General features: G+C 44.5%; 4 protein-coding genes and 1 long non-coding RNA gene across 6 annotated transcripts; 1 reads left to right on the top strand and 4 right to left on the bottom strand.

The window, feature by feature from the left end:
- Positions 1 to 7,441: 7,441 nt before the first annotated feature.
- Positions 7,442 to 8,954, bottom strand: LOC112343390. The gene is made up of 2 exons (XM_024666754.1): positions 8,703 to 8,954; positions 7,442 to 8,014 (listed from the first exon to the last, which is right to left on the bottom strand). Exons 1-2 carry the CDS (start codon positions 8,916 to 8,918, stop codon positions 7,895 to 7,897), a joined length of 336 nt encoding a protein of 111 aa, XP_024522522.1. The 5' UTR covers positions 8,919 to 8,954; the 3' UTR covers positions 7,442 to 7,894.
- A 5,188-nt stretch (positions 8,955 to 14,142) lies between these two features.
- Positions 14,143 to 16,623, bottom strand: LOC9652234 (3-phosphoshikimate 1-carboxyvinyltransferase 2). 2 transcript variants are annotated; one of them, XM_024666737.1, is made up of 9 exons: positions 16,548 to 16,623; positions 16,135 to 16,491; positions 15,821 to 16,065; positions 15,603 to 15,756; positions 15,329 to 15,543; positions 15,147 to 15,264; positions 14,873 to 15,083; positions 14,743 to 14,804; positions 14,143 to 14,611 (listed from the first exon to the last, which is right to left on the bottom strand). In XM_024666737.1, the coding sequence occupies exons 2-9, from the start codon at positions 16,453 to 16,455 to the stop codon at positions 14,393 to 14,395; spliced, it is 1,545 nt and encodes a 514-aa protein (XP_024522505.1). In that variant the 5' UTR covers positions 16,456 to 16,491; positions 16,548 to 16,623; the 3' UTR covers positions 14,143 to 14,392. The 2 variants fall into 2 exon arrangements, with proteins under 2 accessions (XP_024522505.1, XP_002993040.1); XM_002992994.2 differs by having other exon boundaries at positions 16,135 to 16,401.
- Positions 16,624 to 19,234: 2,611 nt separating this feature from the next.
- On the top strand, positions 19,235 to 20,752 carry LOC112343383 (pentatricopeptide repeat-containing protein At4g02750-like). Its single transcript, XM_024666728.1, has one exon. The coding sequence runs from the start codon at positions 19,235 to 19,237 to the stop codon at positions 20,750 to 20,752; it is 1,518 nt and encodes a 505-aa protein (XP_024522496.1).
- A 3,191-nt stretch (positions 20,753 to 23,943) lies between these two features.
- LOC112343374 lies at positions 23,944 to 24,153 on the bottom strand. The gene is made up of 2 exons (XR_002991258.1): positions 24,057 to 24,153; positions 23,944 to 24,011 (listed from the first exon to the last, which is right to left on the bottom strand). It is a non-coding gene; the product is annotated as an uncharacterized LOC112343374 (long non-coding RNA).
- An 8-nt stretch (positions 24,154 to 24,161) lies between these two features.
- LOC9652413 (protein ecdysoneless homolog) lies at positions 24,162 to 24,606 on the bottom strand. Its single transcript, XM_024666727.1, has 2 exons — positions 24,555 to 24,606; positions 24,162 to 24,493 (listed from the first exon to the last, which is right to left on the bottom strand). Exon 2 carries the CDS (start codon positions 24,450 to 24,452, stop codon positions 24,162 to 24,164), a length of 291 nt encoding a protein of 96 aa, XP_024522495.1. The 5' UTR covers positions 24,453 to 24,493; positions 24,555 to 24,606.
- Positions 24,607 to 27,387: the final 2,781 nt, after the last annotated feature.

Raw genomic sequence — 27,387 nt, 5'->3', positions numbered from 1 at the left:
AGGGACATCCTCGACTGGAGAACCAAAGCAATTCGGGGAGAAGCTACTATTTAGACGATCAAAGCTGGTATCGAGCAGCATTTGAAGGGAGGAGGGGGGACACTCAAAACTTTTCAGGTAAGTTTGTTGGTTTCCTAGGAGCTTGGAGTACAAAGTTTTTATATTAACCCATCCCTTCCCAATCTCCAGGACGCAAGGAGGCCACAGCTTTTACGGTGGGATCTCCACGTGGTGTTCTTCTACAAACTTTCAACACCACTGTGGGCGACGGCAGCGCAGGAATTAAGGTGTGCTGCCATGCAGCACTTCGATAAGAAAGAGAGGTGACGATTTCCACTCTGTTCTTGGGAGAGCCACTTGCGTTGATTTTTTCTTTGATCTGGTTTCTAGATTTTCATTTCGTGCTCGTCACAGGCATCTCAGATGTTGCTATCAAGCTTTGTCTGATTGGAACTTGTCACGTAAACATTCTCGCGGAGTCTGGATGCTGCAAACGAAAGCATGAAGAGGCCTCCCGAACAATTTAATATCATGTATGTTCTCTTAAGGCGTGGACCTTGTACTACTTGACAATTCCGGAATCTCAGGCGCTACATTCGTAAAAGCCCGGAAACCTTTTGTATAAGCCCTAAAAGAATATCCACGATTGGTTCGAAAGTACGTGCTCATAAATGGATTATTTAATGTAAGAGAACCAAATTGCTCAAAGGCTATTCCTTGAAAGCTAGGCTCTAGAGGTACTTGGCTCACATTATTTATTAATGTCTATCTAGACGAGTAAAGACCGACCGATTAGATGGAAGTAAGCTGGTAGTAGCCATCTGGAGTAATACCTGAGTGAGAGAAGGAAGGATTCATCGAAAAAGAAGCAAGGAATATCATTGACAAACGTCTTTGTTTGGAGTCTACAAACTCGACCATGAGGAGCTGAAACGAAAGAAATGATATGATGATCTTGGGGTCCTGGAAAAAGGCTTGACGAAAGCTGGAAGCATTCGATCGCCGCAGTTGCGTTCTAGATCTAAATGCATGGACTTTTCGACGAACTTGTAGATCCAAATGCCTTACCGTCGCGTAGTTTTATCCTCCAAACAACCAAGAAGAAGTAGCAAAGACAAGTAGCAAAGGAGAAACAGAAAAACTGAAAAAGAAAGAAAACAAGGAACCTGGAGACCAGCAGCGATCTTGAAGAGTTTTTTTTCCAAGGATGTGATATTGGCGCGGCTCAATTTGAGAGCGCTGGCTGAGCATTGCAGCGAACGCCATCTGATTGAGCCATCCCAATATCACATACCTCGCATGTATTTCCCTGGACGATCGACGACGAATATCAAATCGTTAGTGGAGTCCCGAGTGGAGCTAGCTCACGAGAAAACCAAAAGCACGCGAGAGCTCGAGAAAGAAAGGAATAGTAAAAATGACGATCTGGAGATCCAGTCCGAAGATCTCAATCGATAAGCGGTGCCTGCAGCGATTTATAGCGTCAGTTAGGAGAGAAAAGGCAAGATATACTTGCAGTAGCAGTGCAGTGATAGCATGCCGGGAAGAAACAAAACCACGCCAAGATTCTCACAGATCTCTCTCTCTCTCTCTCAAACGGATCTCTCCAACCCGACCCGGCAAGAACAACAGTGGCACAAGAATATATACTAGCAGCAGCAGCGAAGAACCGAAACCTCCAGCGGTTACAAAGCCGAAGCTTGTTTGATCCGATCCATCCTGCTGCTGCGCCACTGTTTCTACCGATGATCGATCGATCGGCCGGCTCTCACCTCTCTCGCCACCACCACCATCACCACCACAAAGATTTTAAACCGTGGCAATAAAGTCCCACACTCTCTAACGCTCTATTTATAATCAGGCCCGGTCCCCTCTCACCACACCACACCAGCGAGGAGGAGCGAAGAGTGACTCTAGTGTCGCAGCAGTGGAAAAGAAAAATGGTGAAAGAAAGAAGAAATCCGGATGTGTGCCTCAAAAGTCAAGGCTTTGCATGGCATGGCACTTCAGCCACCTTGAATGCTTTGAAAGAAACGTGGTGACTCTTCCGAGCATTGTTCTCATTTAATACTTCCACTCCAGCAGGAAAATAAGAGATAGGAGATCTCAGCTTTGACTCTCTCACACTCTCTTCCTCTCGGGCATCTGCAAATGCCCGAGAGTGGAAGTAAAACAAAGGAACTCGGGTAAAAGAGAAAGGAAGATAAAGATCTGCGATGAGGAGGGAGGTCTCCCTGCTGTCGAGCTGCAGGAGTGGCCAGGAGGAGGCAATTCAATGCATACATTTTTTCAAACTCAATCAGTCTTCATTCATGGGGAGCAAGGACTCGGCCCAAGAGCATTTGAGCAGGAAGGAAGAGAATAGAGGAAAAAAGAAAACCAAAAAAGGAGGAAGAAGAGAGTAACAAGACGAAGAAGAAGTCACTCGATCGATGCATGAGGGAATGGAAGAGAAAGTCGAGCTCCGGTCGGGAAGGAAGAGGAAAGAAAGGAAGAGAGAAAGAAAGAGATGGAAACTGTAGCTATCACAAGAAATTTGATCCTCCCCCTGGCAGTGATTAGTAACTAAGATCTCTATGCTGCCTCCTGTAAGGTCTTTGAGAAACAAATGCTGACATATGACTTGCCACCTATATAAACAAAAAAACCGAAAAAAAAAAAGAAAGGAAAATCCCAAGAAAATTGCTAAATAGTAACAATGAACAGCCAGAGAGCCAAGTAATGCCACACAACTCACAACTTCCCTGTGCAACTGTACTAAATGCTCTAGTGCAGGACAACCAGGAGGCATTTGCAGCAGCAGCCAGCCAATGCACAAGAATTTGTCATTTTGGCAAAAATAAAAGTGAAAAACTGGCCTCTAAAGTCAACTGTAGTGTGAAGTGAAGAAGAGAGTGAAGGAGGGTATATGTGTGTGGATCTATCATCTTGTATAGCTCTCAGTGACAGTACGAGGCAGACCAACAAGAACACACCCTCCCCAAGAGTACTGCGTGTGTATATTTGTACGCCTTTCATTTTCGGCATAGGTACAAGGATAGACCAGCAGCAGCAGCAGAAGCAGAAGCCAGAGAAAAAAAACGGAGAAAAAAAAAGGAAAGGCGGCATTCGGAAGTTAATTCCCACACGACTATACAATGAAAACCTGTGCTCAGTACACAAGAAATACTAGGCAGGAAACGATGCGAAAATGAGCAAAGCGTGAGCATCTGCTGCTGCTGCTGCCGCTGCTGCTGCGACTGTTTTGCCGCTGCTGTGCCTCACAAACACAAACAAACTATTTGTTTGTTCCTGTTAGAGCGCGCACAGTGACTCTCTCTCAATTGCTCTCACGCTCACACGCTCAGCAACAGTCGTCCAGAGAGGTGGAATTCAATGCAATTGTGCAGTGGTGAAAGCACTCGCTCTTAACACACACACACACACACACATACATTCACACTCTTTGTGATGAGGTTTTGGCAAGCTCTCTCTGCCGCTATCACCCAACAAAAGGAAAAGGACTGGTGTGGTAATGATAGGAAGAAAGAAGCCGTTTGCAGTGGAAAGATGCGTGCTTCCGGCCTGAATCCCTGCTGCTGGTTCGAATAGAGGCCTTGGCTACAAAGAGGCTTGAGGCAAATTGTATGACAAAGGTTTATGTGAAGCTTGTGTGTGTGCTTCTGTTGCAAACGGGGGAGCACAAACGGGGGGTGACAAGGACTTTGCACTGTCCAGAGCGGGGCGATGACGACTGTTTGGATGCATTGGATTGGATTAGAGTATCATCACTCTCGTGGACAAGGAAAACCACTGTACCCACACACACACACACAAGTCTAGACTGGCAGTGAGTGATTGATGAGATGATATGCTTCTCACTAGACGATTGCTCGTTCTCGCTCGCTTGAAGCTTACGGGAGTGGTGTAGAGTTAATGGTCGGGGAAAAACATGCTGGGATTCTGTCAAGTGAAGAGCAGGCAAGAAGAACCACTCGAGCTTGTGATCGGCAATTATGCAGGAAGAGAGAGGAAGGAAAGAAAGAAAGAAAGCGCAAGCAGGCAATCGCCATCGCGGTACCAAAGAGGAGGGACTGTGAGAGAATTAACCTGTTACCTTTAAGTGATCGCCAAGAGGATCTGATATGCGATCTTTCGTCCATTTTAAAAATGGAGAAAAGGAAAATTTTCACCTTGTTCTTTCCTTGCTGACGTCCTTGTTGCGAGCATCCATTGTCAAGACCTACACATTCCGCACATATGCCTGTATGGGAAGGAAAGAAAGAAAGAAAAACAAGCAAACAAACAAAAACACGAAGAAAGAGCAAAGAAAACGATCGATATGAATGCGCCTGCTCGATTGAGATGGGAGAAATTTGCATCGCGCCATACCAATCAGCAACCAGCTTGCAGTGACAGCAACACACAAATTCAAGATCCAAATTCAATGCAATGAGATTAGAAAAAATTGCCCGTTCCTCCAAGAGCGACCCGAAAGAGAGAGAGCCAAAATCAAAACCATGAAAATCCAACAAAATCAGGACCTATATATGCATACACACATTATGAGGCGCAAATTCAAAGACTTTCACAAGAACCCAAGATCTGGAGACACCGAAAGCACAAGAATTCCCCCACCACCCAGACAATTACTTACAATTCGCTGCCTGCCCAAGCAACAAAGAAAAGATGAAACCAGCATAATGACTAGCTACCCATGCGAATATTCCCCTGCAAGCTTTCACAGACACCCATGTTGGCAAAGGCATCCGGGCTGCATTCATTCCCACCAAAAAATCCACACCCTTTGTTCTACACACAAAAAGGATGGAAACAAAAGCCTCACCTATATATGTGTGATCATAGACTTTCTTGCACTTGGGAGAGGGTGATTTGGATGGATTTTGCTTTATCTTGCATCTATGGTACCTTGTTCCATAATAACACACCAATAGAAGGAGGAATTCAGTACTTCAGATTCAGAAAGAGGAAGAGGAATCTGGGAAGGAATCGATCAGCCCGTGTGGATTCAAGAAGAGGAACAAACCCAAAAGAAAAAGGATCTTAAAACGCATGCTCAATCAAGCCCCATGCTGCACAGCTTTTATAGCCCTCGTTCTCCCATTCATTCACCCCGCAACACACACACACTTTCCATCTTCCGAGGAAAATCAAACTTTTAGTCCCCCCAGAAAAATGGCGCATAAAAAACAATCCGAATATGCCGAATTCGAATTTTTGAAAATCCTGTTTGTTGGAAGTCGAGAATAGATCCACCCAGCAGCTTCAAAGGGAATTCTCCATGGAATTGTGACTGATTGACTTTAAATGTACACACCAATCACCAATGTATCATAGATAAACAATACTTGCTTGATAACTCATGTGTTCCAAGATGCCAAGCTAGGTATAATTATGCAGTTTTTAAGGTTTAAGCCACCACAAGCCAAGCCAGGGAGATGAAATGAGTGAAGCCAATTGCCAGGTATCAAAAGGAATGATGCCAGTTCTTTTCTTTCTGATCTGATGTTTTTCTTCCTTGCCCTTGAGCTTTTTTATTCCTGTGACTTATTCTCCAGTACAACACAGAAATGCAGATTGTCAGAATGATCATTCAAAATCAAACAGTTAGACAAAGTCACAGAAAAACAAACACTGTACATTTTGTCTCCATGATTGCGAGCCTTGGACAAGCCACCACTTTTTCCCCTCTTTTTGTTTGGCCACCTTTTCTTCACACACCCATTTTGCAAAAGTCACTCACCATCCATTAGCTAGATGATCAGGCGAGGGTCAGGAGTAACAAAGACAAGCTAAACAAACATTATGCTATATAATTTTGTTCCAGATCTCGAAGTTTCGAGCTCAAGCATGCACAAGCGAATGATTGCTGTGGTAAAGCTTCGCTCAACACTGTATATACAAGCATAAACCTTGACTTTCAAAGAGCATGTAGAGATACAATATGCTGCGTACGTCTGTACGCCATCCCGTGATCTACACACCAAAATAACTGGAGAGAAAACAAAGAAATTATGTAAAACTTAGGTGAAGCCCCCCAGCTATTGTTGTTGGGAACTGGAATACATTTGTATACAAGATAATCTAAGCGAGGGAAATTGGTCCCAGCGGCACGCCTCCATTCATTCATGCGCAAAGCTTTCTTTTCGCGCGGCTCAATGTTGATGGTCGCGGTCTCCTTTTGTGATCCAGTTACGAAGATCCAAGCAGTACGCGACGACTATAACTTGCTATTGCGTTTGAATACTTCGATTTCGTGTAGTTGCAGGTGTATATATATGTGTATATATATTAGTATAGAATCATCGCTCTGGGATCAAGGCGAGGAATAGATGGATCCCATCCCACTCAAAGAAACGACACAGTTTAATGCGAAAGTTCTTGAGGGGGCGCGGGCTGGCCATGGAGTATATCAGGAAAACCAGCTTCGATTTGTGATAATCACTTTGGAGGCAGCGCCATGTTTTTGAATGATCGATATCAGGACAAGGCATGCTAGTAAATTAGTGAGTCAACTGCCTATACGACCTCTACATAGAAATAAAATACTTCGAACATCGAGAGAACGAGAGCGAATGGAAGTTTGCGAGCATGTCAAGCCAGCCATTTGACGAAAGACATTTCTCCGTGTAATCATCCTGGTTCTCACGAAAAGCGCGCTTGGATCGATCTCTTGTCTTTGGGACGGAGACTTCAAAAGATTGACACCTCGCGTGTCAAGGAAGTGGTATTTCGTGACATCGTGCCTGGAGCAAGAGTCTTCCATCCTCTTGACGAAAAAGGGGCGTGCGTTTTGCGCGCTTGCTTTTGCCGCAACTGGGCATTTGCTGCATGGGGAGAGAATCTATGGGAGATGGGGATCACATGAATGGCATGGGGGTGGCGCATGCCTTTCCTTGGGGGATCGGTCGGTGTTCTCCACGGTACAATTCGGCGTGCGTGGAAATTCCGGGGGTGGAGATCATGATGATCATGGTGGCATGCGCCACATGCCACATACATCATGCTATAGAACTTATCTAGCTTGTGCTTGTCTTCCTTTTTGCCCCCTCATGGTAGAAACTCTTAGAGTAGCTCTCTCTGCAAATCTTCATAGAAAGATGCTAAACAATTATAATAACACGGAGGTCAGCTATAAGCTTACATTTTTACCTTAGCTTGCATTGCAATGCAAGCACAAAATGTACCATTCATTAAACTTTCGAGAAATTCCGAGGCTGCCTTAATGGATTCCTTCGTGGATTCATGATTCCCGAGAGAGGGTGAAAACTTAGAAAAAAGTAAAGAATCCGAGATGGTTGTTTCGACACCCGGGTAAATCATCATGACGGCCTTGACCTCGCGTGGAGGGAAGGGGTAAGAAAGTTTTTGGTGTGTGTTGATAACTATAGCTTGTGTTGTTAGCTTCCAAAACGATCTTAGGATTTCACGGGTCAACACATAGTTTAACTAGGTCCAATCCAAGCGTGCATGGAAATGGTACCATGGCTTGTTTAAACATATTCACACATCCAGCATTACAAATCATGCCATCCTTCGAGCACTGTGACCATTTCTTTGCGAACATTCCCCAGGCCAAGGTCCTCCGAGGATTAATTTTACTTCTCCCAGATATAGCTCACTACACCCAGTGTCATGCGCGCGGCCTCAAATCCTCCAAGAGTTTCTTACTCGAATTTAGTCAACCCCGCTTCAATCTTGTCGCCCATGCCTCAAAACATTAAAATCTTCTCGCGTAACGCTCGATTGGTGATCGCCTTCGACACAGCTGGTTTGCAGCAATTCAAAGGTCTCTTTCTAGCTCGGAAGTTGACATTTTGAGAAAAGATGATAGAATACGATATAGTCCGCGGGGGAGAAAAAAAGAAAAGAATAGCTTAAACATTACCTTCTTTCAACTTCCATTGCAACCACGCCGCCCGGTCTCCCAGAGTGATAGCCTAGTCCCCACTCGCATGATGAACATCGCGTTCCTTTCAAGAATGGATTCTAAGCTGGCCAGATTACTCAAAGCCTGCAAAGCACGTCAGCTGGAAAGAGCACATTCGCGCGATTGCTACTTGTTTAAGCAACTTAGTCAAGAGCTAAGCATACGGAACCGGAAAACTTGGCCATGACAATCTAGCAAAGTCCAATGGAAAAAGAAGAAGAAGAAAAATAAGAATTTGCCTTTGAAAATGGAAAGTCCAAGACGTCAAGCTCGACTCGAGGAACACGCGGGATCAGGGAAGTCATGGCTAGCTATCTATGTGATATTGGCACGGCTCAAGCTGGCAGCATCACTAATTAGCTCGAGTAGCATTGCAGCCTGATTGAGCCTTGTCAATATCACAGACACACTCACAATTTAGCAACAAAACCTTCGAGATTTCTCCTGGAAAAACCTCAAGCCTTGTTTGATCAGCGATTGCAAGCTCTCCAAGGCTATTCTCGCAAGCAAAACTTCCCATCGACACATGCCATGCATCACAATCCTTCCTATATGCAGTGCCACGCACGAACGGAGCACCAAAAACCCTGCCAAGAAAGAAACTCGCGACACTTGATTCTACTTCTAGGCCGGATCCACACGACAGGTTTAGCGATCAAGGCCGGGGCCTATTGCGACACTGACACTGTGGAATCCGAAGAAATTCGGCTCGACACACTGCAATTCGGCCTCCTAAATCGCTCGTCGCGGCGGATACCTCGATATTACGTACCTCGGGGGCGATTCCAGCTCCAAGACGAAGGATTTGCGGTGCGCGGCGCCGAAAATGGCGAGAACGCGAGCGAAATCTTTTCCGCCGATCTCGACGCGGCGCGCATCTATGGCGCCATCCATCTGCCCCGGCGCCTGGGAGATCAAGAACAAGAACTGTGCGCCCGGGTGGGCGAGGCGAGCGTGTAGGCGCACCATCTCCCTCCCTCCCTCGCATCCACAAAAAGAACAAGAAAGCTATACTCTGGATGGAGTGACCGCGGTCACAAGACCTAACCGCGGTTGAGTCGCTTGGCATGAATATGGCCACAGTGTGGAAATGATGACCCGCCGCCCCGCTGGCCGGGCATTTTCCAGCGTGGCTGAGCCACGTCAGCGGAATCTAGCCGTCAATGACGTGAGTTGGCGTCAACAAGCTGCAAATCGAACGTCGATTTCATGAGTGAAGCGAAGTTTGTCATATCGTGGACCACACTGGGGAGGGAGTGTTAGTGCTAAGCAGTGTGTGTTTAGTTTAAGTGCGATTAATCTAATCTAATGCACCGTCCATGGCGTGAGCGTCTGAACACAAGGAAGGCCAAAAGAGAGTGAAGGACTGTCCACTTTCTGCAGTGTAAACTTTGTACTTATGACATTCCAGAGGAATCTCCTTGTAAAGTTCTCGACAAAATAGATCACTCCTTCCTCCTCAATTTGCTGCCACTGCCATTCTTCTTTGCATCGTACAGGAAAAGCGAGCAAAGACCAATTTGCCCCAATGCGGACTGACCGACAGTTTTTTCTCTTTCTCTTGGTTAAGTTCCTCTGTGGCATCTGATGTGAGGCTGTTCCGTCCCGTTTAGATTGAGTAGGATGAACAGCTTGGTGTGAAATTGTTTCTTTCGGTATGGTTTTAATATTTAAAAAAAAATGTACTCTTATTGTAGGACTGCCTGGACAAACTATCTTAGTTTCATTAATGGGAACTTTTGTTACTGGGATCAAGCTTTTCTATGACATTCTAGTGAAGAATCAACACAAACAGTACTTCCATATTTTGACAACACATATGGAGACATTGTAATGATCATTTTAATTATAAAATATTTAAATTTTAAATGAAATAATGGGTTTTTTTTACATCTCATACATATTTTAAAATATTTAAAAATTTGACACAAGGCCAAAGAACAAAACCATAAGAAAATATCATAATACCCTTTAAATACTGCGATTCTTCCTTATTTCTCCAGGAGTAAAACGAAAGTCTTCTTTGCCCTAATATTGTGCAGCAAGCCGTAAATTGTGCTCCTAACAAGCAATGACAAAGTGTTGTCTCGGTTTCCAATTCTTGTCATCATACCACCTGTTTGACAAAAGCTTCCCTTTTCCTGTGAGCTTGTGTAGCTCTCAAATAACCACACACCCAGAAGGTTATACCTGATGAAGAAAATCCTCAAAACTCCAATGTCACGGTCGTACTCCTTGTAAATGCAACCATTGTGGGGACCAACAAAGTGCTTGTGACAAGACCAGGCCATACTGTAGGCATATGGCGCGTTATTGAAGATGAAGGCTCCAGGCAGGCACGGAGCCATCGAACTTGGTACAGTTGTGTATCAATAAAGGGCTCTGCTGACTTCTAATTGAATATATCACTTCATCACCTTCTTGATTCTAAACAAGAACCAACTTGTAGGAACCTTGTACGTATCATGGATCCTTTATATCATGTCAAGAGCATGAGAAGATGGAGGTAATGGATTTCCATGGTGTGTCACGCCTGTCCAAGTACAATCCCTCGCTTGAGATCAAGCCACAAACCAAGGGAGAAATCAGAGTAGATCTTAGCATGGTTTGTTTCAATAATAAGTAAAACAATTAGCATTATACCTTTATACTAAAGAATATACTTAGATAGATTTTTCTAAATTTGTTTCCAGCCAAAACCATTTGATTTTCATACTCGAGCTTAAAATTTTGGTGATATTTAAACATGAAGGAAGAGGTGATATATGGATTAAGGGTAGTAAAGTAAGTGTTTTCCTTTTTAATAATAAGTATTTTAAAAATAATAATAAAGTTTCCTATATTTTGGATCATTGATAATAAATCCTATTATTGCATGCAGTAAAATCCAGTTTGCATACCCACGCTGATGAGACTTTAAAAGTTAAAATGTGTGTGATTTTGATGAATTTTATGTTTTAATTGAGTTCTTTTACATAGACCACAATAAGTTAATAGAACTGGTAACAAATTGAATTTAATAGTTTAAAGTTCACCAAGAGTCTATATTTTTGGTATGCTATTAAGTATACCTAGATGGGCTTTGAGAATATTTTATTTTGTGCTTTTTTAGTGGTCCAGATATTTTATAATTCATTTTCTGATATTACTTCTGAGAGAGAAATGACTTCTTCATCTTTTCCAATAGCAACTACAGGAATATCTTTTAAAATGGCACTTTAGCTTGATCCATTTCTATCTCACTAAAGTGGCAACAATCTTACAAAAGAGATTTGTATAGCCTATTTTGTTATTTGAGTTATGCTTTACTATTGTATGATTGTTTTTATAATTAAAATTGTGATCATGGTAATGAAACAAGTATTTGGATGCCCAATAAAAAACATAATTATAATGTAGTGGATGCCAATAGAATATTTTTCACACTCTTTTTTTTTGTAGTTTTCAGTCTTGATAGTGTGGATAAAAGTTAAAAGATAGAACTACCATTGTATGTTAATATGGTTAGCTAAAACGTATAATTGAGCAAGTTGTTAAGATCACATAGCCAATCAATAGCTTTTATTTTATTAAGTTTGCACTCTTTGTCAACAATAAAATTCATAATACTTAATTATTATAAATGTAATAATAAACCAACAAACAAATCAAATTACGCTGATATTGACTTGAGCTTAATTGAGCTTAACTCATGAATTCAACTCAAATTTAAACCATCCCTTTCCATAGAACCATTGAATTGTATTATATGCATATATTATGTTTTTACCAACCTTTAAACAAGAATATCGTGTAGATGAACCTTATCAATCTGTATATAGATGATCTGGGGATGATCCATAAAATAAATTGGGGTCCATTCAGATTATTTATTCATCATTTTTTAAAAATTATATTTGTTTACTCTCGTTCTAAATATGGCTAAGTTTCAGTAAATGTTTTAGGATCAATTCCTTCAGCAAAGATTTGCGACTTAATACTAGAAAAAAACTTTGTCAAACACGCGAGGAACTCCGTGACAGAGGTTCTTTGAAAACAGAAGCATGAAAATGCTTCCTGTAGTTTTCAGTTTAAGAGCACATATACTTAGATATTCACTTAACCTTAACAAAGGAAAATGCTATCAATTCCAGCGACGGAAGAGCCTCTCCGCATTCTCAAAACGCTCTGGCAACATCTGCTTGATCCACTCCGCCTCTTCCTTGTTCGCACCGTGCATGGGATCAGGCACGGTAACCAGGATGCTCTGCAGCAGCTGCTTCACTTCAGTGGACAAGTAGTCATAGTTGTGCTGGATCCCGTAGCAAGTGACATGACTATGCATGTCGGGAAGATCATCCCACAATATCCAGTTGGTTGAGTCCTGCATGCTGGGTTCCCTGAGCGACATTGCCACCGTGCAGAGAACTGGTAAACCCTGTGCTACCTCCACTCTTGTGAACTCACACTTGACTTTGTCCACCGAAGCCTTCTCTAGCCACCCGGCCCTCTGCAAGTTCTTCACCGAGATGACGATGCATGTCATCCCCTGGGGTTTCCATACCGGAATGATCGCGTCAGCTCCTGGCAAGTTATTGTCGGCGCTGTACATGATGGCGCAGCCACTCGCACAGCACTTCCCGAGCATGGCCTCGTCCGGAACAGTATTGACGGCTACAAAAGCGTTGAAGAAAACCATACCGCCGGCTGGAAGGTTGCGCTCGAGCTCCCTGAAGGAGGCATGATCGGCCCGCCCATTGACTAGAAGCTTGCGGACGTAGTCAGCCACGGGAACCGGACGGAGGTAGTGCTCGTCCAAGTTGTCGTCTGCCAAGGCCCATGATGCCGCCACCAAAATGAACTTGGCAACGAACTCGCCCCTGGGGCCTGGGGTCACGTAGCCAGACATGCATGCGCTCTCTACGTGCATTAGCGCCTTCTGCTTGACGATGTCGTCGCGCAGAAGCCCTGCTGCTGCTTCGGCAAGGATGGGTTCCACTGGAAGCCCCACGAATATCCGGCTTGGGCCTTTCGCCACCCGCAGCACCAAGTTCATATGCGACGCAGCCATTACTTCGGCAAGAGGCGAGCGAGCACATACTTGCAAACCTGCACAGGCCGTGAGCATTGCAATGGCTTGGCTCTCCGTCATCTCCCCTTCCTCAACATTCACCTGCGTGCCATGAAACTCGCCCCGCACAACACCCACCAGCTTCTGCACTGCAAACTCCTGAAGCCTGGCTGTATCCTTCTCTACTGCAAGCCTCGCTGCCCACATAGGCCGGCCGTATGTCATCCAGGCGAACGGATTCACATACTCCTCCTTCGTCTTCCCCGCCACAACTTTGTTGACGCTCAGGGTGGGGATGAAGTAGATTGGCGGAAGCAGCCCCAGTGCAAGCTTCAAAGCTCTTGCGCTGTCCTCTTCACTCCTCCTCGGGAGAAAATCTTTGCAGATCTTTGAAGCCGTGTCCAGCATGAGAGCAAAGAACTGCCTGTGGTTGAAAAACACCCTGAGAGCTCTCCGGATTTGGTTGAACGGAGCCTTTCCAAGCTCTGCGTCGTCCTGCAGTCCTCTGGCCTCGTCGAACACGAAGATCACACGGGGCCGAGAAGCCGAAGGCGGAAACATGCCATTGATTCTACTTATCGGATCTTCCAACATGGCAGCACTCGCCTTGTCTGGATCGTCCAACACCATCCACTCCTCCTCGTTAGGCTTGTCAAGGAGATCACTCCACACCTGGTGGACTCTCTTGGCCAGATTCCCGCCGCCGGGAAGCTGCATGTCTTTCCACTGCTGGGCGGTGACACCTCGCTGGAGTTCCTCGTACAAGACAAGTAGCCAAGCTTTGAGATACAGCACCATCTCGATCTCGCTCGCTGCCTCCGAAAGCCTGTCCGCAAGGAGCTCCGTCCTGGGAGGAAATGCGGAGGAGCCCTTGGCTGCCAGGCTGCAGTAGCAGATATACACCCCCAGGCACGCCATTTCAAACACCGCCCTCGTTTTGCCAAATCCCGACGTTTGAACAAACGCAGCATACACGCTGTAGTGGAGGGCTTGCCGGACCTTTCGACGGAGCTCACGCACCTGGCGGTAGAGCTCTTCGTGCGCATGGCCCTGGTAAGGAACACTGAAGCACTGTGCTGCAAGCCGCGACTCGGCATGCCCCAGCAGCTCATCCAGCGCCCGGATCTCCGTCATTAATCCCTAAACAATAATTAAAAACAGCTTTACTGGATCATCCGTGTTTAAATATCTTTTATGCAAAATAACTGCTTTTCTTGTCTACCTTTTAAGTCAACGGTCGGATATTCAACGCATCCGAAACTCCTCACAAAAACAGATAACTCCAATCTTTCCAATGCCTGACTGTACTGTCTTTTCCGTCCTCTAGCTCTTCCGTGAAGAAATTTGGTTGCCGAGCGAAGTTAAATAAGTCCTGTCAATTGTTTCCTCGTTCTTCGTTCAAACTTCTCGCTTTACAGCGTTGCCATGCTGCTGAACACGTCGAAGTAAGTCGGGAATGTCTTCCTCACGCAGCTGGGATCGTTGATGGTTATAGGCGTGCCTCCACACGCCGCCAGAGAAAAGGCCATCGCCATCCGGTGGTCGTCGTAAGTGTCGATAGCTGCGGGTTTGATGGTCTTTGGCGGAGTGATAATGCAGTAGTCTGGGCCCTCTTCCACGGTTGCTCCGAGCTGAAACGCGTCCAAAAATTTAGATCTTTCAGAACCGCAACATCGATCGAAGGAGAGCACAAAACAAAGAAAAAGAAAAAGAAAGAGAGAAGCCAAGCAAGCTAGAAAGAGGAGAAAATCATGTAGCTTACCTTTCTTAGCTCGGTGCAAATCGCTATCATGCGCTCGGTTTCTTTGACTCTCCAGCTTGCGACTGCAAAGAAAGAAACAAATGAAAGAGAGAGCTATCAATCAGACAAAGCATAGAAACTTTAGCCTTACCGTCTCTGATGGCGGTCGGGCCGTCAGCATAGAGCGCGACTACCGCCAGCGTCATGGCAACGTCGGGCATGGCGTTCATGTTCACGTCGATCCCCTTGAGCCTCCGGCCCGTCTTGGTGCTCACTGGAGGGCCGGTTACTGTTACGGAGCTTTCCGTCCATTCCACAGTGGCTCCCATTTTCTCCAAAACCTTGGCAAACTTCACGTCTCCCTGTGAAAGATTTCGATGAGGCATGCTAGGATTGTCAAAGAGGGTTTTTTTTTTTGTATGTACCTGAAGGCTTGTAGTACCACAGCCCTCGACTTTGACTGTGCCTCCAGTTATTGCCGCTCCTGCGAGAAAATAGCTCGCACTGGACGCATCTCCTTCGACGTATGCTTTCCCAGGCGATCTACATTCCAAGAGCCCATAGCTTAGGAAAGGGCGAAAAAAATGAAGGAGTAGAACCAGGTTACCTGTAAGTTTGGTTGCCAGCAATCGTGAACTTCTCCCAGGCTCCGTAGCGCTGCACGGAGACTCCAAACCTCTCCATCAACTTTAGAGTCATATCAACGTATGGGACCGAGATGAGCTTGTCGACGATCTCAATCTCGACGTCACCCGTAGCCAGAGGAGCTGACAGCAGCAATGCGGTGAGATACTGGCTGCTTATGGATCCAGAGAGTTTGATCTACAATCCAAAACCAACGTTCGACCATGAAAAAGAAGAAAGAGAGCAAAAAAGCTTACATTTCCTCCGGGAAGACCACCCTTGGCGTTCACAGTCACAGGCGGACACCTTGTGCTTGGGTTGCATTCCACATCCGCTCCAAGTTGCTTCAAACCGTCGACTAGATCTCCAATCGGTCTTTCCCGCATTCGAGGAACTCCATCCAATATATACCTGGTGATAAAACCACAAACAACTGATAAGAACTCCAGATCAAGGAGAAGAAGGAATAAGTGACCTTGCATTTCTTCCAGCCACAGCAACGGCTGCTGTCAATGGCCTCATAGCCGTCCCGGCGTTGCCGAGAAAGAGCTCTATTCCCTCTCCATTTTGCTCCTTGACTGGGAATTTTCCGCCACAGCCAACCACGGTCGCAGTGTTATTCGCCCGATCTTCACTCACATCAAGTCCCAGAGTTTTGAGCGCTGCCACCATGTAGCGAACGTCATCGCTATCCAGTAAATTCTCCACGAACGTAGTTCCCTGTGCTCCACGAAGTTAGCAGCTTCCAGAAGAACCTAAGGCACGAAAGAGGGGAGAGTTTGTATCAACCTCGGCGAGAGCGGCCAGAAGTAGTGTTCTATTTGACAGGGACTTCGAGCCGGGAAGCTTGACAGTACCGGAGATGGTGGTGACGGGCTTGAGCTCCAGCTTTTCCAGATGGGCCGGCTTCTCAAGTGGAGCAGCCATGGCGGATCTTATCACGGCGGTCCTGGAACCTAATGACGGTGACGAGCACAATTGGATCTTCTTCCTAGCTGCTGCTCTTCTCAGGTCCGCGCCCTTTCCTCTCAGCGGCAGCGAACTCGATCCAAATTCCTGCTTCAATTGCGATTGGCAGCAGTGAGTGGTGGCTATTCTGAGCGACGCCATATTGTTACTGGCGATGCTCAAAACATTCACTCAAGCCTAGAAACCAAACCAGAGGAGAGAAGGATTATAGGGATCCGCGCGCGGCGACCCACCTGTTTGTAGAAAACCCGCTGCTGCCTCCGCTTGACCGGAACCTACTCGTCCCAGCCAGTCAAAATTTAGCTGCCATAGCAATTAACAGGTCAAATAATTCTAAATAGCTTTTCCCCTTTTAAGTTATTTCTGGTTCGAATTTCTTAGAATATTCTTAAAATAATTAATTTATAATTATTTATTAAACAGTGAATATGTTTTGGATTATTGATATTTTGAAGATTAAGTTTTATATAAAGAATAAGAGATCTATAGTTGCATTTGTAAGCAAATCAATGCCACTAGCTTTAGTTATGGTAAATATGCTTACTTTTGTTTAATAGAACAGTTTTCCAATTTGAAAGTTTATTAGGAATTGGTATAAAACATTGAAAAAACAGTTTAATTTTACATCATCTAATATGGTAAGGTTATTATTTATAAAATGTAGTGTTGCTAAATTATTTATGTTTTAAGAAATTTAAGATAGAATATGGTATAGTCATTGCAAAGGACTGCACATACTATGCACACAAAAGAAGAGTGTTAAATTATATGGCTTTACCCATTCTATCCATATAAATTTAGTTTGCTTTTACACATTTATGTTAAATGACTGTGGCCCTTGTGTGATGTTTTATTAGATCTGCATAGATCTACATACGAAGTCCCTTATTATAAATTTTGTGAAAATTTCTGTCTACAGTTTTTATTCCACAAAATATTATAATGTACACAATCATATTTTGAATTCTATAATATAGTAATCAAAATGTGATAATATTGGCATTCGGGCATGCCATATATGAAAATATTTCATGCTACATGTACAACCAACCATGTAAATACTCTTTGTTAAGTAAATCTATTCAATCCTCAATAGCTATGGTTAAGCCAAGAAATCCCATTCTTCATCAGGTGGGAATCCCTCAAAATCAGCCAGGAATGTCCAAGAGCACAGTTGCAATCCAAAAATGCTACTAGTGACACTCCAGACTTTCTTCCCATTTTTCTTTTCCTACCTAAGCCATTCTCTCTCTCAATCAATGCTTTTAGCCTATCACTTGTTAGGGGAATTCTGTTTTTCTCCAGCTCTTTGGAGCTGGAGCAGCTAATTTACAGCAGGCCTAGGCATGCTCAATAAACTAGTGTACATGTTTGCAAGTACCCCAAATTCCCCAACATTACTACTAGAAGATCACAAGAACAATCAAGAAGAAGGAAAGTCCATGCCATGCAAGAATTTAAGTGTTTATTTAAGCCATGTAGTGTGCCTTGTTGATAATAACAATGTATAGATAGTTGAGACGTGATTGAAAAAGCAACAAAGAAGAACAATAGCTTTCTCCCTTTTGCCTTTCTTTGGTCAAACTTAGGCCCTAAAGCTAGTGCAATCATATAGGCAAATGAATTGTCCTATATGGCACTGAGCTGTAAAGAAGTTTTCAAAGAAAGTTTTACATGTAAATATTATTTTTGGTATCACACTCCAAGTGTTTTAACAATTCAAAACATAAGTGTTTTTTTTTAAATACTTGATTTACTAAATTCTATGCCCTACCCCCAAATTTAATTACGTTTTTGGATTAAAATCCATCTTTTATTCTTTTTTTCTTTAGTATTTTATTAGTAGTTTTGTTGTTTTCCCTTCTTTTAACAATGAGCTCCTAAAAATATATATTAAATTTAAAATTAATAAAATTCAAGTTTAATATATCAAAATTCTGAGTATTTATTTATTTATTTATTACAGAGCTTTAATAAACTCTATGTATGCTGCTCAACAATTTGTTTTTATCATTTTAGAAATTCCATCATCATGGATACCAATATTTACATTTTTGATTCTCCATGTAAATTTATATACAACTAAATCAACGAAAACATTATTTTTATTTATAGCACATCAAAATAAAGTAATAAACCAAATATTAATGTTCCAAAATTATACTTATCTACTTTTAAAAAATAGCATTTAATATCAGTATCCATAATGAATTTTAACTTCATTACTTAAATCGTAATTTATACTTTTAACTTTAACTAAAAATACCATTATAATAAATATATGAAATGTCTTTATTTTACACATTTTTATCCATATTTGAGTGAAACATTTAATCTCTTATAAATTTACTTTTGACGGAGTTGTGTGTGTGTCTATATATATATATATATATATATATATATATATATATATAAAAGTCATAAACAAAGTCATCAATTCCTTTGAAACCTTTATAACACTTTAAGTATTTTATCATAACTTTTCTAATAATAAAAATCTGTTGACACTTTCACTTACAAGCTCCAAGCTGACAATCTCCATTGCCTCTACGGCTCGCTCCTTCAACAGCCTCCTTGTCGAGGCATATGGGAAATGCGGCTACCTTGAGTCCATTGCTCGTCTTTTCTTGGAACATGATGATCATACATCACCAAATGTGGAGACATGATCGTCGGTGCCACCTGAAACTAGCCCGGAGTTACGCATATGCCAACATGATCAGGAGCTCCAATGATTTTCTCTCGGGTGTTGCTTAGATCCGATCTAGCACACCTACATTGTCAATCCAAACAAGAGCATGTCTCTGCTCTCGCTTGCAAGCTCAGATCCTGCGCTCTTAACAAGGATCTCGACAAAACAAGGCATCTCCATAGACAAATCCTCTCCGGCTCCTATGCAACACACGACCGACGCTACCTCATGAACCTCCTTGTCGATGCGTATGGGAAATGCGGCTACCTGGGCGAGGCTTGCGCCGTGTTTGAATCCATTGCTCCCCGCAATATCTTCTCCTGGAACACGATGATGTGGGCGTGTGCCCAAAACGGAAAATTAGACAGCGCTACAGCACTTTTCGAAATCATCCCCGAGAGAGATCTCGTTGCATGGACCTCGCTCTTACAAGGTTACTTGCTAGTCGGAAGCCTTGTTCAAGCTCGATTACTCTTTGATTTAATTCCAGAGAAGAGCGTGGTGGCGTGGACTGCCATAGTTTCTGCATATGCCCAGGTTGGGCATCTTGACAAAGCACAGAGCGTGTTTGCGTTGATGCCACAGAACACACTTTTGGGCTGGACTGCGATTATCACCGCCCTTGGATCAAAGTCCATGGTAGGCGAGCTCAAACTGGTCTTTGATCAAATGCCCGAGCGAGATGTGGTGGTCTGGACCGCGCTCGTCCAGGCTTATGCTCAGAATGGGCATGTCGTCCGCAAAGCAAGGGAGGTGTTTGATCGAATGCCGCGCAGGAATTGTTTATCGTGGAATGCGATGCTGGCCGTGTACGCTGAGACTGGAGAGCTTGAGCTGGCAAAGAAAACCTTTGATCTGGTCCCAGAGCCGGACGTGGTTTCTTGGACCTCAATCACACAGGCCTACATTCGCCGCGGCCTATTCGATGACGCTCAAGAGTTGTTTGATCGAATCCCAGGCAAGAACACAGTGTCGTGGAATGCAATGGTGCAGGCGTATGCGCAGGCCGGGCATGTCTCCAAAGCTGTAAATATCTTCCACGCCACCTTTAGGAAGAATGTCATTTCCTGGAACTCCGTGGTGCTCGCGTATGTGGGTCGAAAGAAGATGGTCGAGGCAAAGTCGTTGTTCGATCGCATGCCCGGCCACACCGTCGTCTCCTGGACAATTGTCGCAGTGGGGTATGCCCACGCCGGGCATATGACGAGTGCCAAGGAAACGTTTGAGTCCATGCCCAGCAGGGACGTGCCATCATGGAACGCAATGGTGTCCGCGTATGCTCGAGCCGGGCGTAGCAGCTTCGCCTTGGAGGCATTGAGGCTCATGGCGCTCGACGGTGTCAGGCCCGACGATCTCACCTTTGTTGCCATTCTCACGGGCTGTAGCCACGAAGGGAAGCTCCAGCAGGGGCGCGAGAGCTTCCGGGAGATGATGGACGTGCACGGGATCAAGCCTCTGCTTGCTCACTACGATTGCATGGTCGACATTCTGGGACGCTCCAAGTTTTTAGCTGAGGCGGAGGAGCTCATCGACAGCATGCCGTTTCTGCCTGACTCGGCTGCGATGAGCTCGCTGCTGAGTGCTTGCAAGCTTCATGGAGATCTCGATCGAGGGGAGCGAATCGCAAAGAAGATGGCGGTGGTGGATGAAGACCAGTTCGCTGATTATGGTTGTGGCTATCTCTTACTCTCAAGTATGTCAGCCGAGTGTGCTAATCGTGAGCCGCAAATGAAAGTGAAGGAATGATTCATGCTGATCTTGAGAAACAAACAAACGGCGAGCTGAGCACTCACAAAATCATTGTTTCCTGCTCACCGCCTGCAAGGAAGAGAATCAAGACTGAGCGCTCTAGTCCTGCAGTAATTCTCAGTCACTCCGTAAATGTGGTACTCAGCATACCGGACTGGATCTTGAGTCAGTCCCTTGAGGAACTCGGCCAGACGCCCCACGCTGCTAAACTCGCTGGCCAGGATGGGAGACACGAAGTCCACGACGTTGGGAGCTCCAAAGTATATGGGGACCATCCTGGTGTCGAGAGATTTTCCGTGATGTAGCTCTCGGTTCTCGTGTTCTCGATCGCCAAGGTGTAGCGGGACATCGCGTCGCTATCCCCGACATTGTTCAGGCATTTTTCAAATGAGTGGTGGCTGACAATTTGCTCGCGATCATTCCACAGTCTTCGGTGCTTCTTTTGAACATTTACTAAGCACTGGTGAACACTTCCTAATAAAATCTCAATTTTTGATTATTCAGATTTTTTATGCTTCAGGAACAAAATTTCCCAGAAGCTTTGCCAGAATCGAGAGCATCACATGCTCTCCCACCTTCAAAACACGTCAGCCACGCTTCCGCCGCTGCCAAATTCCTCCATTTATATTCTGATGAAGTATAGCTTAAACTGCAATAAGCTAACTGGCTGTTTGTAACAGCTAATCCTCTTCCATCTACCAGCCAAAATTTTAGATGTCTCGAATGCAAGCACATATGAGATACAAAGAAATATTAGCTTACATTTTATGTTAGTTTACATTTTATGCTAATCATTTTAAGCAGAATGATGAACTGGAGAAAAAAACAGGAAATTAAGAAAGAAGAAAACTGAAAGACTAAGCTACACAACATGAGCAAGACTGCAAGTTTGACTGCAATCTAGCTGTGTTGAAAACCTTATCTCATTTCTATAGATGTTGAACTTATTTGAGATGGCCTCTGTCTTTGCAAAGGATTGACCACAAGCTAGCGTTACTACCTGAGCCCAAGAACACAAGTACATGAAGAATTTGAAATGTAATTGATTCTCACTCGGCAAGGATACAGAACCTTCAACGTTGTAGTGTTGCACTCCCTTATCTTGCCTATGACAGTCAAGACAAGAAACAAATGCAAAACTGGACTAAGAGTTTCCCAATCACCACCATTTCTAGGCGAATCCAGAACTATCATGTTGACCAGAATCCTAACCTCAACTTGCGCAAGATCCCAGTTGCTGACCTAATGCAAAAGGCCAGCAAGCTTCTTGGTCAGCTATAGTGGTGATAGCTTCCTTCAAATGTGACCAAGGCGAAACGGCTGCTTCTTTCTGAATCCACAAATTCAGCTATGATTTAGGTTCTTTGCATGCTGAGAGTGGAATTCCCCATTTCAAGAGATAAAGGCTCCAGAATAATCCATGCCACCTTCTTCAACTACCATTAAGAACAAAGACGGATTCCTACCTGGGGATAAGAAATTGCTCTATTCTGCCAATTTGTGCCAGGTCAAAACCTTACCATCGAGATCAAGAATGGGAGTCACTTGCCCTTGCTCTATAGCACGTGCTTGATTGCCACCAAGACGCCAAACCTGCATTGGTTCAAAGATAATCGCTAATATCTCTAAAAGAACTCTTTCCACAAACCTGGGTGGCAAGAGGAATTGGATGGACAGAATCACCCAGGCAACCATTGTGACAAAGCTGGAGCATGCTTACTGGTGAGCTCTATAAGTCTTTGAAACAAAAACAAAAGTAAGTACTCATAGGGACAGACAGGCAGGGTGCCAAGAAGATCTTGGATCTTGATCTACATGGCAGAAAACTTCAATCACAATAGCATTGAGAAAAGGTCACCATCGCAGTAGAGAAAGCCATAGCTTCCACCACTGCCGAGCTCATAACACTGTACAATATGTAAAAGTATGGAAAATACTTGTCAAAGTGATGTTCATGTCTAGGTTTAGGCAGCTTCTAGGTTGAGATAATTTTGCTCCAATTGGGAATAGGTATCATGCTTCCATTTTGTGGAAGAAAAAAAAATCTCACAATAAGTTTTTCCTTTGTTATCTAGCGGGAAAAGAAAAACAAATGCAAATTAAACATCAGATAATATAATGATTAGTACCATCAGTTTTAGCACTATATTTACCCTTGCTAACCATGCAGGCATCTTTTTCTAGAATGCTTCAACTCTTTCCTGTTTTCTTTCTTTTCTTGATTTGATTTTCGCAATACTTTGTGGTGTCTTTGCTCCTGAGAATCCCATTGAAGGTTTTCACTTTCTTATGCTTTGAACTTAACAGTTTTCTTTTCTGTTTTGGTTTTTCCTTACGTAGGAGAAATACTGGCAACAAAACCATGATGCCCAAATCTCAAAGCTTTTCCAATCATCTGGTACTCACCTCACACATAGGCAGTTGAGGCAAGATCTTTCTTTCACACTTTCTTCGCACTAAAACTTTCAACTTATCCAAGTCTCTATGACATAAAACTCTTGGCCAATGTATGTCTTTTGGCTCGGATTTTAAGTTTTTTGAAAACTTCACCTTGCCAACCCACCGGCTTTTTGCTGGGCAATTTCTAGTTTTCTTCTAAGAAAGAGTCGGCTTTAACTTTAACAATCAACTGTAAATGCAGCCGCCAACGCGGTGTTTGGCTTCGTCCACGACTATCTGGGCCTCAACACCATCAGCCTCGCCATGGCAGTACGCCTCCACGAACCCCGCGGCTAGCAGGGGCACGCCACCGCCAGTGGTAAACACCGTCGTCGACACTGCCACGGTCGCGCCAGCGCGTCCATGTCAATTCTCCCGCACCCCCGGCGGCGTGCTGCCGCCCCTCCCTCTCTATCTCGGCTCGTGGTCGCGCTGCGAGGACACGACAGGAACTCTCCCACCGCCATACTGCACGCGCCGGCGATGAGGCTCGGAGATGACGCTCGTTACTGTTCCTGGCACTCACGCCCAGATGCTATTGAGACTAGGCGGTCGTTGGCACCCAGGACGAGAGCCCGCAGCTGAGCGACAGGGAGGCTGCTCCAGCACTCTTTGGCCGCTTCTCCATGTCCCTCGGTTTGTTGCTCTGCTGCTTCATTTCCCAGCTTGGGCGACTTTACTGCCTCGTGATCTGATCCTGGAACCGTGGAACCACATGATCCAGCTTCTCAAATACCCGACATTTCCTGAAACCGCAAATTTAAAACATAAAACGATGATTTAACATGTCTTATGCACTGTCCAAGTTGAGTATTATCTGGGAGAAGAAATGTGAGGCAAGAAAAGAAATAAATGTGAATACCTTGGTCTCATCCGAACGCGTGGGCCTTAAGTTGTAACACAGTCCCACTGTTTGGTTTCTACGAGGGAAGCTTTGTCTCCGTCTCTGTCTCGTCCAAATCGACGCTCACTTCCTCCGAGTCTTACGTTTATGCTCCTCCTTGTCGTCTGGGAGCTGCATTCCCATCATTCCCAGGACGTTAGACGCTGGTCCGGGCAGGCCTTGCTGCGATGAGTACGAGTCGAGCAGGTTCTTAAGCAGGTTGAGGTCTACGTCCACGGGCAAGTTGTCATCTCCGGTAGCGGTAGCAGAAGTAGATGCTGACCCAGAAGCGCGAGACACGTCAGGTTGAGCAAATGTTTTGGAGACGCTCGAGTTTTTAAGCTCGTGTTGGATAGCGTCGGAGTACTCCTCCATAAAATCATCGTCACCTTTCGAAAGGTCTTCATCTTCGTCGTCTGAGCTTTCAAGCGGAAAACAATTTAGAGCTTGCATATTGAGAGGAGAGAAAACGAATACCTTCACCCGAATCTGAATCTGAGGAGCCCGACTGTAAGTCCCCGGCACGCTCATTATCTGAGCAAAGCCCTACAATATGTTCAGGCGGCTGATTCACATGGCAACGGCGACTAGGAGTAGGAGCGGCATCCAGACAGCAATCGCGAGTAGTAGGAGCGGCAGCGAAGGCAGGAATGTCTCTCAGGTGAGCAAACCACCCACCCAGGAAGCCTACAAAGAGTTTGGAGAGTTTCTGTGGATGGTGATGCTCCGCCTAGACAACCGTGTCCTCGGCCAAGCCTTTAAGGTGCTGGGCAACTCTGATATTACCACCGACTGCTTCGAGGGGTATCTCCTGCATCACAGCCTCAAGTACACCGAAATTGTGGGCGGCCAATTCCCCCGTCTTGAAAAACCACTCGGGTTTGACGACATAGGCGACTACCCCGTCCCATATACACACATGATCAAGCTCGTGGACGACGTCTGGGAGGATGCAAAGCGGGACTCGCGTGGAGAGCCCCCCCTACATTACTGCACACGTGAAGAAACACGCCTCGTCCACGACTTTTGCCGGACTCTTGCCTGCCGAGCCGAGAAGGAAGTCTTCTCCGGGGAGCCAAACGTGCACGAGTTGCAGGAGCAGGCGCGTCTGTTTGGCGCTGAGTGCTGGACCAGGTTCTTACGTCTGCACTCCAGCAACCTCACCATTCTGATCGAGGAGCAATCTAGCTCATATGCTACACCAGTCGTTCCATGCACTGATTTCTTCTCCAACGCTTCCTTGACGAAGTGTGCCAGGAGCATCAAGTTGGCGCAGGAGGTGGCTGATGCCGGGGGGCTGCCCCAGTTCCCTGATCACGACGGTCTAGTTGCTCTCTACAACTTTGAGAAGAAACATGCTTACCAGCTGCTGCTAAACTGCCTCAAGCACATTGATAAAGGTATGGCTTTGATCCTGCCTGGAGTTTTTTTAATTTCTTTTTCTCTGTGGCGTGCAGGATATGACAAGCGCAAGCTATTGTGGTCGTCCTTCGAGAACCAGCAGTTCTACACTGTCGATGTGCAAGTGCCGGGTAAGTCAACTGCAGACAACGTTATCTCATGTTTTTTTTTTCTCTTGCGTACTACTGTACAGGTCTCTCGTCGCTGGATCAAGTGCATGTTGAAAAACATGGACGGGGTGTGCTTGTTTCCACGGAGATGGACGTTTACCGCCCCGAAAAGCTTGCCGTTCCTCCTTACACCAACGTCGACGGTTTAATAGCTAATCTGCAGGATGAGATTCTCACCATTCGCCTTCCCAAGGGGGCCGCTGCGCTCGAAGGGACAACCTCGACAGTGCCAATTGAGGACCGTGACGAGGCCGAGCTGGACACAAGTATTATGGTTTTTTTTTCTTTTACCTCTACTAATTTCTTTTCCTTTTCTGCTGCAGCCACGAGCAAACGTCTCAAGGCAGCTATTGTAGATGACAAGAATCACCACATTCTTCGCGTCGAAGTTCCAGGTATGTCCCTGAAATCTTTCACGTTTTCTCAAATAGCTTTCTGTGCAGGCGTGTCGCGAGAGGAAGTGATTGTGGACAATACAGGGCCGGAACTCGTCGTTAAGACCACTGCCAACGTCTTCCAGCAAACAAAGTTTAAGCTTCCCTCCAGTGCTGACGTGAAGCAGGCGAGAGCGTCTTTCTGGAACGGCTTGCTTACCATTCGCGTTCCCAAGAGTGCAACGGACACTCGCGAGCTGGACACGAGTATATTGTGTTATTTGTTTTTACCTCTACTAATTCCATTTCGTTCTTTGCTGCAGCCACGAGCAAACGTGTCAAGGCAGCTATTGCAAGCATCACCACATTTTTTGTGTCGAAGTTCCAGGTATGTCCCTGGAAACTTTCATGTATTCTCAATAGCTTTTGCTTTGCGACCATGCAGGCTTGTCGCGAGAGGAAGTGATTGTGCCACATAACGTCTTCCAGCAAAGGAAGTTTAAGTTGACTGTCTCTCCGGCTGGCTTACCATTTGCACTAGGAGCAAGTTTGTTATGTATTACAACTTCACAAGAAAGCAACCATATCCATGTTTAGCCATCTTGAGATTTATTTTTATAAAGGTTTAGTTCTAATGAAAAGTAAAATTATTCTATTTCTTTTGGCTGAGAAAATACTTAATTTAACACAATAAAAGTATAAGATAATAACACTTTGATTGAGTGTCATGTTTACTTTTTGGAGTTATCTTTCATACATGAATGTTAATGGTTTTTTCATTAATATGTTTTCTTATGAGGCACAACAGGATTCAAAACATGTAAGATACATTGATGGAAAGCAAAACAGCTTAGAATATGCTTAGAATATTTTTTATATAGTTACAAATATTTAAATCAATTTTGTAGTTTAGCTATTCACAAACCATCCAATGATATAATCAGGCATATTCTAGGATGGTAAGGTTAAAACATTTCTTGGTGAATTTTCGTGACCTATGGGAGATTTAAGCATTTACTTATCAATGGTTGAACAACTTATCATTTCAATGGGACCCATCAGTCTGTGCCTCGAGCAAAAGCATTTCTTTTATTAACCCCCTGAGACAGTGAATATTATGTGTCATATAGGTAATATGGCATTTGGCCGAAGGCTGGTATTTTATCATATTTTGCTTATCAAAGCCACAGCATCTCTGAACCCTCAATCACAAAACACATGCACTACTTCGGAAGCAATATGTGAATGAGAATATATTTTACTTTTAATTTCTTGGAGTACTTCAGTTTTTTTCTATAATCTGAAGTTTAGGAGAAAGTTAATGGATAAATAAATCTTACTTACAATTATGATTAAATAGTTAGA

Source organism: Selaginella moellendorffii, unplaced genomic scaffold (assembly GCF_000143415.4).
Source record: "Selaginella moellendorffii unplaced genomic scaffold, v1.0 SELMOscaffold_147, whole genome shotgun sequence".
Taxonomy (NCBI): Eukaryota; Viridiplantae; Streptophyta; class Lycopodiopsida; order Selaginellales; family Selaginellaceae; genus Selaginella; species Selaginella moellendorffii.
The sequence above is the reverse complement of the archived record's forward strand: the minus strand, read 5'-3'. Positions and strand labels throughout refer to the sequence as shown.